At 57.2% G+C, this 9,560-nt stretch overlaps 2 protein-coding genes across 8 annotated transcripts in view; one reads left to right on the top strand and one right to left on the bottom strand.

Moving 5' to 3' along the window:
* Positions 1–79: 79 nt before the first annotated feature.
* On the top strand, positions 80–6,647 carry ITGB1BP1 (integrin subunit beta 1 binding protein 1). Of its 3 annotated transcripts, none has more exons than XM_036432550.2 (7): positions 127–254; positions 1,378–1,480; positions 2,433–2,511; positions 3,732–3,868; positions 4,362–4,454; positions 4,910–5,059; positions 5,450–6,647. In XM_036432550.2, the coding sequence occupies exons 2-7, from the start codon at positions 1,409–1,411 to the stop codon at positions 5,519–5,521; spliced, it is 603 nt and encodes a 200-aa protein (XP_036288443.1). In that variant the 5' UTR covers positions 127–254; positions 1,378–1,408; the 3' UTR covers positions 5,522–6,647. The 3 variants fall into 3 exon arrangements, with proteins under 3 accessions (XP_036288442.1, XP_036288443.1, XP_045435697.1); XM_045579741.1 differs by lacking the exon at positions 127–254 and adding an exon at positions 1,265–1,287; XM_036432549.2 differs by lacking the exon at positions 1,378–1,480 and having other exon boundaries at positions 80–254.
* ASAP2 (ArfGAP with SH3 domain, ankyrin repeat and PH domain 2) overlaps positions 5,998–9,560 on the bottom strand; it is a 27,578-nt gene continuing 24,015 nt past the window's right edge. For all 5 annotated transcript variants that reach the window (XM_036432534.2, XM_036432535.2, XM_045579732.1 and 2 more), the window contains 3 exons: positions 9,351–9,442; positions 8,724–8,846; positions 5,998–8,093 (listed from right to left, as the gene is read on the bottom strand). In XM_036432534.2, coding sequence (XP_036288427.1) covers positions 8,019–8,093; positions 8,724–8,846; positions 9,351–9,442 — 290 coding nt within the window. In that variant the 3' untranslated portion in view covers positions 5,998–8,018. The remainder of the gene's footprint in view (positions 8,094–8,723; positions 8,847–9,350; positions 9,443–9,560) is intronic.

Below are 9,560 nucleotides of genomic sequence, written 5' to 3'. Positions count from 1 at the left end.
CGCTAGGCTCCTCCCCTCCACTTCCGGTAGAGCTCCCGCCTCTCGAGAGCCTTTCCCCTCTCGGAGGCCAAACACCTGGGGCAGGGCCAGGAGCGCGCATGCGCGAGGTCTGGGAGGCGGGCCCGGCGGGCGGGGCCAGAGGACCGGAAAAGCTGGCGCTGGAGTCGGGAGCGGGAGTGGCTGCCCCCGCGCGGGCTGCGAGGCGGCGGGTGTCGGACCGCGCACGACCCCAGGGATGGGCCAGCGGCTGTGAGGTGAGGGTCCGGCCCTGGCCGCGCTGGCTGAGCCCGGCCGGGAACGCGGGTCCCCGACGGCGGGCGGGCGGCCGGCCGGCGGCGGGGCGGATGGGTGGGGCCGCGGTGCCTACGGGGACCCGCCCTCTCTGGTCCGGAATCCGAGCCCCGAGGCGGCGCGTGACGGGCGGCGGAGCCGGGGCCCGCGGGAGGATGCGGTGCCCTGGGTGACCCCCTCTTGTCGGGGCGGGGACTGCGGCTTCTGAGGCCACGGTGTCGCGCGTGGGAGGGACGCCGGGAGCGGGAGCGCCGCGGGGCTGCCCTCCGCGTCCGCCTCTGCTTCGGGGGCCTGAGGCGGCGCCCCGCTCTCCGAGCCGGCGCTGCTCGGCTTCTCTGCCGCGCGGGGCCGGCGGCCTGTCTGTCGCCCTGCGCCCCCCGCGCGTGGCGGGCTGGGGGCCGGGGAGCGCGGAGCCGGCCCGTCGGTCAGTCCCGGGCTTGGCCCCGCCCACCGTGGTGGTCCCGGCGCCGCGTTTAAAGGGGCCGCACCCTGCCACCGGGACGGGCACCCGCGCCATGGCCTCTGTGCCCAGCCCCGCCGCTCTCAGGGCGCGCACCGGACACGCTGAGAGCCGTGGTGTCTGGAGTTGACTCACGGGAAGCGAGGCGCTCAAGTATTTCGAGAATTAATTGGCATCTGTCTGTTGCTTCTGAAAACTACCTGTAATTATGACCAGGTTTCTGCCCTTCTGGGGTTAGATTTTTATTATTTTAAAATATATATTTTATTGATTTTTTTTTTTAACAGAGAGGAAGGGAGAGGGATAGAGAGCTAGAAACATCGAGAAACATCGATCAGCTGCCTCCTACTGGGGATGTGCCCGCAACCTAGGTACAGGCCCTTGACCGGAATCGAACCCGGGACCCTTGAGTCCACAGGCCGATGCTCTATCCGCTGAGCCAAACCGGTCAGGGCTGGGGTTAGGTTTTTAGAATTTGAAAAAGAAATAGCGAGAATAAGAATAGAATCCGAATCCTGTGCTCCAGCATTTTTTAGGTGAGAGGCACTGATGGCTTTGATGCCTGTTGTGCACCAAGTGACTTGACAGTTGCTTTCCTTGGCATAACCGGACATTTGTCTTCCTAGGGGAGCCCCTCTGGACCCAGCTGTAGTGAACATGTTTCGGAAAGGCAAAAAGCGGCACAGTAGTAGCAGCTCGCAAAGTAGCGAGATCAGTACTAAGAGCAAGGTAGGGGCCGGCGCTGGCCAGCCGCGCCCGTTCAGTTTCTCCCGATGTTGCATGAAGGATACTAACCGTGGCAGACCCGCTGATGTAGCCTTCAAACTAGGTGTGTTTTAACATTCATTCATTTTATTTTATTTATTTATTTATTTATTATTTATTTATTTTTGCAGTAGAGACACATTCTGTGCTTGATTTCATTTTGTCTTGGTAGATTTTCCGAAATTCTTAAATCCACTCACTGAGGTGGGACAGGACCCGTAAATGGTCTTGTTGAAACAAACATCGCTTTAAAAAAATTTTTTTTTTTTTTTTATGTGATAGAAATTGCATGCAACTCAGGGGCTGCACGCCTTGAATCGTAGCATTTGTGGTGTGCACGTGTAGCCGTAGTCCCGCACTAACGCGCATGCTGCTTTGTCCTTTGCTGGGCAGTTTTGTTGGTTTTTCTTTGCAATTCACGTGGGTGTTCTGCCTGCCGGCCTGGGTGTGGACTGGTGCCCGTTGGGGTTTTGCGGAAGCGCTGGGAGGGGGGTGTAAACAGGAACCCTGCTCAGATGGGAGGTCTGGGGTATTGACGAGGCAGGTGTAACCCGGGTAAATCACCTCATCTCTCCTGGCCGCTGCTCACTTATTAAACGGGGAGCTCTCCCCGCCTGCTTTCTGCTCAGGGTTCTCCTCTGGTTCAGGGAGATAAGGTGGAAGCCAGGTGTCGATTTTCACCTACGAGATGCGTATCAGTTGCCGTGTGAGGAGGCAGAGAAGGGCTCTGATTTCGGTCGGCCGTGGGGACAGCACGTGTGCTCAGGACGGGGTTACCTGGGGGAGCCGTTGGGGTTATGTGTTCATCCGAATGTAACACGTGGTTTGAATGTTCGGTAGAGAACTTGAGAGGTGGCGATGATGATTAAGATCTGGTGACGATTAAATAAATACGTGTTTGCTTCTGATTTCCCAGTCTGTGGACTCCAGCCTCGGGGGCCTTTCTCGGTCCAGCACTGTGGCCAGCCTCGACACCGACTCCACCAAAAGCTCAGGTACGGGGAGGGCTGGGTGGTCGCGTTCCTGTATGACCTGGGTGGCCGCGTTCCTGTATGTTTGGGTTTCCTCTCTCTCCTCTGCCGTTTTTGATAGTTTAGAAATGGCCCAGGACCTGATGCAGAGAGGGTTGTGAGGTGGTTAGTGAAAGCCGTTGGCTGGGGCAGGTGCCAAACTGCTCTTCACGGGTCCTAGAGCAAAGCATGCTGGGAAGTTCCACAGCCGCTTTTTAAGGAACGGGTTGGCAGAGCACGCGTTCTGGGGTACAGCACAGAGGCCTTGCTGCCCATGAGGAGGATTAAGGAGTCGTTAAGACACCAGCTCTAAACCCCAGGAGCACCTGTGATTAAGTGTAGCATCTCTCAGACACTCGAAGACACACATGCAGACACCGAAATGAGCAGCTCTTTAGAGATTAAAAGATGGCTTCTGACTGCCAACAGCTAGTACCTACTGGGATAGTCACACGTTCACCTGTCTGCTCTCCTCCCACTCTTCCTTCCGGGTCACAGATGAGTCCAGCTGTAAACGTTGGGGGCGGGTAGAGAGAAACATGGGCTGTAAAACAGAACATAGAAGCACAAGGTCTGTTACCTTCCAGATGCCTTTAACATATTAGAATTGTCTGGGCATCTTCTTCTGACATGGATCTCACCTACAATCATCACACGGTATTTATTTTCTCTCTGTGGCAGGCAGCACAGACATTTTGGTGGTTTTGTATTGACTAATTTTTATAGCTAGCACATTTTATTCCTTCTGCATTAAAAAAAAAATTTTTTTTTTTGCCTTTTCTGGTTCAATGGTAGAGATAGATCAGGTTTCCTGAATCAGATGAGATAAGCTGAGTGGTTGAAGACTGGGAACAGAGCCACGGAGAAAATAAACGTTGCATTTATTTAAAAAAATGAACATTAACATGGCGAAGAGGGAGAAGGAACCAGAAAATAGTTGTGTTGTTATGCGTCAGAAAGAGACTTAAGGATTGTCTAGTTGACACTTTCCTTGTTTGAAATGAAGGATATTAATTTACTCCTATTTAGATTTTCATATTTAGCAATATTGTAACTGAGGAAAAGGTTAGTGAGATTTTAAGTTCTTTCCCATTCTATAAAGATATTCTCTACGTCAGGAAATTTATTTTGGTTACAGTCCGTTCCTTACTTGGGAAGGGATTGAGGGTACTGAAGTCTGACCCTGAATTCCTGTCCACCTTTAGGACAAAGCAACACCAACTCGGACGCCTGTGCGGAATTCCGAATAAGATACGTCGGTGCCATTGAGAAACTGAAGCCCTCGGAAGGAGAAAGCCTTGCAGGGCCGCTGGACCTGATAAATTACATCGATGTTGCCCAGGTAACAAACAGAAAAAGCTCCAGTTATAAGATTCTAGCGAGTAAGCTCATGGCTGTGGAGAAAGACATTGCTTGTCCCCGAGCCTGGCCACAGCAGTGACGATGTCACCGGCGCGGTGGGCGGCGCAGGAGGCACAGGTGTCCTGGACCTGGTCGCCTGGGAACAGACGCCGCTCCTTCCCACAACAGTGCTTCTTACTTTCCCTGGGGCCGATGGCCTTCCTCTCAGTGAGCAATCTGCAGACCTTCTGGATCCGCCGAGCTGGTGCTGTCAGAAGGCTTAATCCCCACGGGGAGGGAGAGGGCACCTGGAGTGCATGGGTCTGAATTCGCTGAGGTGTTGGCTGTGAAAGGGGGGGGGGGAGCAGGCAGTGGGTTTCCTGCCTCTTTGGAGACATGCTTGCTGTGCGGCTGTTTGCCACATCCTTTGAAGAGGGGTGTGGGAGCCCAGTCCTCGTGTGTTTACTGTGTGCCCACCTGCTTCTTACCTCCAGCAAGATGGCAAGCTGCCCTTCGTGCCCCTGGAGGAGGAGTTCATCATGGGCGTCTCCAAGTACGGCATCAAGGTGTCCACGTCCGACCAGTATGTGAGTGACGGTAACGGTGTGCAGGGCTGGGGAGCGAAGGGCCATTGCTGGCGGCCGGCTCCTGTCCGCAGAGCCAGGGGGTGACACGTGCCCGGCCTCTGGTCTTAAAAACGGCCCGGTTCTGAGGGCGCTCCTGTGGGGGGGACCCAGCCAGCACCTCTCTGCTGGCCCACAGGCCTGTCAGCTTGGAGCCCCATCCCCTCCAGTCCGGAGTGCCGTCCACCTGGGGCTGGGCGTGGAGGACTGTCGTGAACTTGGGTCGTCTGACTCCCGTCTTCCTGGAGTTGAAGGAGCCAGGGGTAGCCCCAGGGTACCCTGCCCCACAGCCAAGCAGCTGGGATCCCCTTTGGGCGAAAACCCCGATCTCGAGTTCCCAAGCCTCACAAAGAACTTGTGCACGGAACCGTGTCCTCGGGTGGAGACACGCACCCCTCACGCCTCCCCTCCCGCTGCAGGACGTGCTGCACAGGCACGCGCTCTACCTGATCATCCGCATGGTGTGCTACGACGACGGCCTGGGGGCGGGGAGGAGCCTGCTGGCGCTGAAGACCACCGACGCCAGCAGTGAGGAGGTCAGCCTGTGGGTGTACCAGTGCAGCAGCCTGGTGAGCGTCCCCGTGCATCTCACTCGCAGACACGGAGGGAACCCAGAGGCTGAGGAGATGCTCCCCGCGTCTGACCCTGGCATGACGCGCACACGTGGCCACCAGCCCGCTGTCCGGGCCTTCTGCGGGGGCACTGTGCGCCAGGGTCACAGGGTCGGGGAACCCCAGATGGGGAGGGGGTCCCGCTTATCCCGACGTGTCCTTCCTGGCTCGTGTTCTTCACCACACCCACCGGTCTCAGGAACACGGAAGGGAGCACGCGGGTGGGCCAGGCCAGCAGGGTCATGCGTGGGGCTAGACGTGTCAGGGGCAGGTTTATAGCTGTGCTGTCAGATGACGTTCAGGGGCGGGTTTGTGAACGTTCTTCCTGTACCTTTTCGCTCGATGTAGGAACAAGCACAAGCCATCTGCAAGGTCCTGTCCACCGCCTTCGACTCGGTGCTGATGGCTGAGAAGGCGTGAGGCTGCCACCAGCGGAGGTCGGCATCGTGGGGAGGGCGGGCCGGTGCTCCCTACACTGGTTTTCATTCTGCAGCGCGGACCAAGCATGCAAGCACGGTGACCCGGTTCTAGGTTTTCTGGCAACACATCGGCCATTTGTTTTTCTATTAAAATGTGTCTTATTAACCGCGAGTGAGTGCAGTTACGATCGGGACTAAGAAAGAAACCTCACTTGTCGCTTTTAAACACAAACGAGGCTCGCCCTTTAGGGCCCAGAGGTGCCTCGGGGAACAGTGAGGGCTGAGGACGTCGGAGGAGGCCTGAGGCCGTGGTGTCTCTGGCCCAGCGCTCTGGCCGGGGGACACAGCACACGACACAGCGGACAGAGCCGCACGGTTAGACGGCACACACAGACGCTCACGTACGGCAGGCTGGTCAGGGAAGGGCGGGTTTTCGTACACAGCGTCTGAACGATTAAAAACAAAGCTGACACCACGTCCATTTAAAAGCATTTTATTTTTCCTAGTCCGATGACTAGTCACCAGGAAGAGGAGACTTATTGACATGCTCTAGGTATAAACCACTGCATGGCGGACAATGAAAATAAGGATTTAGGTTATACAGTATGTACAGTTGCGCTGCAACTAGACCAAAGGGATGGAGGGGGTGACTTGAATATCATACATCTCCGAGCATTTCCACACGCACCAGAGCCCACCCCCGCAGAGCACGCGGACGATCCCGAAGCGAAGTTCACGACACAGACCTGGAGTATAAATAGGTATCTACAACGCTTTCCTTCCTCTCACTTGCTTTAATTTATTTATTTGCAGAGAGCAAATAAGTAGGAAAGGCTATCAGCAGGGAAGTGTGTGATTTCTCCTCTGACAAGAGTCCTATTCATGAGTCATATGCACAACAGCACCACCGCACTGTGGACTGGGAGTGGTATCGGAATGAACCCTCTCACAGCTGGCACCGAGGAGTCAAAGGTGGGTTGCGAGAGGCAGAGGTGGAGGGGCTGTTACAGGAAGTGCACAGTGCAAAACACATCTGTTCGCTTCCTTAAATCTGCGACAAACTTAACTAGACGGAGGGTTCAAACAACAGAAGTTAACAATCAGTGAAAATGATGTAGTGCTCTAAACAATAAGAATAATTATACATCTAACACATGTTACCCAGAATTTTGACAGGCAAAGAGCAATTGCCGTACAACATCATAAAACATTCCAGTTCTGTCTTCCTTTATAACAGCAACAAAAGCCACGACGCAATGACAGACAAAAGCAAACGTCCTACACGTACAAGAGGGACCCCATGAGCAGGCTGCTTCGCTCCGAAGCTCAGGCCTCGGCTGGTGGTAGAAAGCCGGTGGGCACTTACGCCCGTTTCTCCCCCGAGGGCCAACATTTCCCACCCCACCCCACTGAGCACGCTCAATGACTTGGTAGAGGCATGACAGTCAAGTTCTTCCAACGAATGAGTTGATTTAATCATATACAACCTAACCCCAGCCCCGGTAGCTTAAGTGGAAGAGGGATACGGTGCTTAGAGTGACGCTGTGGTGTCCGGGCATGCTTCGCCCCCGGCCTACGGGCTTCTGATGTGCTCTTGGCTACAGACGAAGGGACAGATGGAATGTAAGACAGTGGGGCCAACAGCCCTCTGGGCATGAGATACAAAGACCGGACACTAGACTGAGGGCGCATTCTTGGGTGGGAAGGGAAGGGGGCGACCACGGGGCCCGCCCGGCGGGCTACCTGTGCGACGGAGGGAGCAGGAGGCAGTTTCCGAAACACAGAGCATCCAAACAGCGGGAAGAGCTTTGCCATTTGCCACCGTTCGTTTCTAGCTGAATTCAGGAAACGCAGTTTCGCTCACCCTGGACCTGATTGAACTCTCATGCACCAGGATAGGCCGCTGGCAGTTCCGTCAGGGAGGCTGACTGCTCACACGGGCCACACACACATGCAGAATACACGGAGAGCCGTGCCCTCCTGCCGGGGCCGGGAAGTGCAATGCCAGTGTGTCCACTTCCAAGTCGCTGTAACCAAACACAGTGGCTTTCAAAGGAAATCTTGAAGAGGTGTTTTCTTTAAAGTCTGTCAAGGGGAACTGACAGCAGGGAGCCTCCTAAACAAGGAGAGCTGGCGCGCATCGACGTCGGAGACGGCCAAGGAGAGCAGGAAGGACTTCCAGTCCTCAGCTCGGTCGGGTTCCGCTCCTGTTGATCCAGGATCTCGACTGGAGTTACAATAGCTTTTTAGCTCACCTTTTAGGCAGTCCGGTTTTTCCTAATAGAAGCGGAGCCACGTTTCATGAAAATCACAAAGTATACAAACGATCCATTTGTAGACAGAAGTTGCCTCTGAGTTTTAAAAACGGAACTGGGAGTGGCAGTGGAGCCACCCACCACGCCTGGGCCTACAGTTCGTGAAACCGGCATCTGGCAGGAGTGCGGGTGCTAGGAACGGAACGGGAACACGGCTGCCGAGGGGGTGTGTGCGGCAGCGAGTCAGTCCACGATAAAGTGCACGAAGGACACGGGGAAGGCTCCTTTGCGGCCGGGGTCTCCGTCGAGGTGGCCGATCTGAAAAGAACAGACGTTCGGGGGTTAGAAAGCCTGCAGACACCAGACGCCGGGGACTCAGGGCGTGGCACCGTTTGGAGAAAGCCTGCCCGGAAGGATCTCTCTGAGGAAGGATCGCCCGGTGAGACACCTGAGCCGTTTTCCCTTTTCTCTGCCTCATCGTAGAGCGGGCCTGCCTCCCGGGAGGGGCTCTGTCTGCAGGCCTCCCCGCCTCACCCTGGCGGTCTTGGGCTGGACAGACAGACTCGCCATTCTCCCTTTAACGGGTGAAGAAACAGCGTCGGGTGTGTGAGCTGCAGCCACACGGCGGCGGCAGACAGGACGGGCCCGTTTGTGCGTGGCCAAGCCTTCACAGAGGCCGATAAAGCCATTCCTTCTCGCCCCGGGTGAATCACAGAAGGGACACACCAAGCCTGACCTCAAGGACGGGAATTACGCAGGTCAATCAAAGCCACCGTGTTTCCTGGGGGCGGGGCTGAGGTCACGGCGCACTTCCTGTCTGGACTCCGTCCTGTGCCCGGGGACCCCTTCCCCAGGGCCCGCAGGCCTGAGGACGCGGCACGGAGGGCTCACCGGCAGGCTCGGGCCAGTGGGCAGGGATCCAGCCGCCCAGGCCCAGCCCGGACTCACCCACCATGCCTGGTCCTCCTCCCCGTCCACGATGATCACGTCCCCCTCGGAGAAGGTCAGCTCGTCAGGGTTGTCGGCCACGCAGTTGTAGAGGGCCTTCACCCGCTTGGGCTTCAGCTTGGCCTGGGAGCGAGGGGAGGGTCAGAGGTCAGCGGGCAGAGGCCTGGGAGCCACAGGTCTGTCAGGACGGGCGGCTCAGCCCGGCCGGTGTGGCTCCACGGCAGAGCACCAGCCCACGATCCGGGAGGTCACAGCTGGGGATGCAGGAGGCAGCTCAGCCATGACTCTCTCACCACTGATGTTTCGATCCCTCCCTCTCTCTGAAGTCAATACAAACATGTTTAAAAAGATGGGGCGGCTCCGTGGTGCTCAGGGGCAGGGGCCCTTGGAGAGCCAGCCGGGAACATGGCACCTGGGGCTGAGCATGGGGCGTCCTGACGGGAGCGTCAGGAGAGGGCTGAGGCCCCCCACCCAGCGCCCCCGCTGGCGAGCTCGGGGTTGAGTCCTGCCCAGATCCAAAGACCGGGTACCCAGGAAGAAGCCGCCCTCTCCCCCCCCTCCCCAGCCCTCGGGGAGTAACCCGCACCCTCTGGCCGAGCAGAGGCAGAGCAGGAGGTGACCCCTTACCGCCTGTGACTTCCTGGGCATGGGCGCGGGGGGCTGCAGGGCCGGGGTGCTGGACAGAGGACCCAGGGCTTCCGTGCCGGAGAGGTCCGCCGCTGTGGGACCCAAACGCAGCTCACGGAGCGCCCGAGGCATCGGAGGCTCCAGGAGGGAAGGGGGCAGCCGGATGGGGCGGGGTGGCAGCTGGTTGGCTGCTGGGTCCTCGCACAAGAC

Source organism: Pipistrellus kuhlii, unplaced genomic scaffold (assembly GCF_014108245.1).
Source record: "Pipistrellus kuhlii isolate mPipKuh1 unplaced genomic scaffold, mPipKuh1.p scaffold_m20_p_112, whole genome shotgun sequence".
In the NCBI taxonomy this organism is placed as follows: domain Eukaryota; kingdom Metazoa; phylum Chordata; class Mammalia; order Chiroptera; family Vespertilionidae; genus Pipistrellus; species Pipistrellus kuhlii.
Note: the sequence above shows the minus strand (reverse complement) of the source record. Positions and strands in the feature narration are given on the sequence as shown.

Bases quoted from the DNA above. Each gene is read 5' to 3' on its own strand.
- ITGB1BP1 (XM_036432549.2), top strand. From the start codon at position 99: ATGCGCGAGGTCTGGGAGGCGGGCCCGGCGGGCGGGGCCAGAGGACCG. The intron at 2,512-3,731 runs GTACGGGGAGGG...GTCCACCTTTAG, and splicing joins CGACTCCACCAAAAGCTCAG to GACAAAGCAACACCAACTCG. The intron at 3,869-4,361 runs GTAACAAACAGA...TCTTACCTCCAG, and splicing joins ATTACATCGATGTTGCCCAG to CAAGATGGCAAGCTGCCCTT.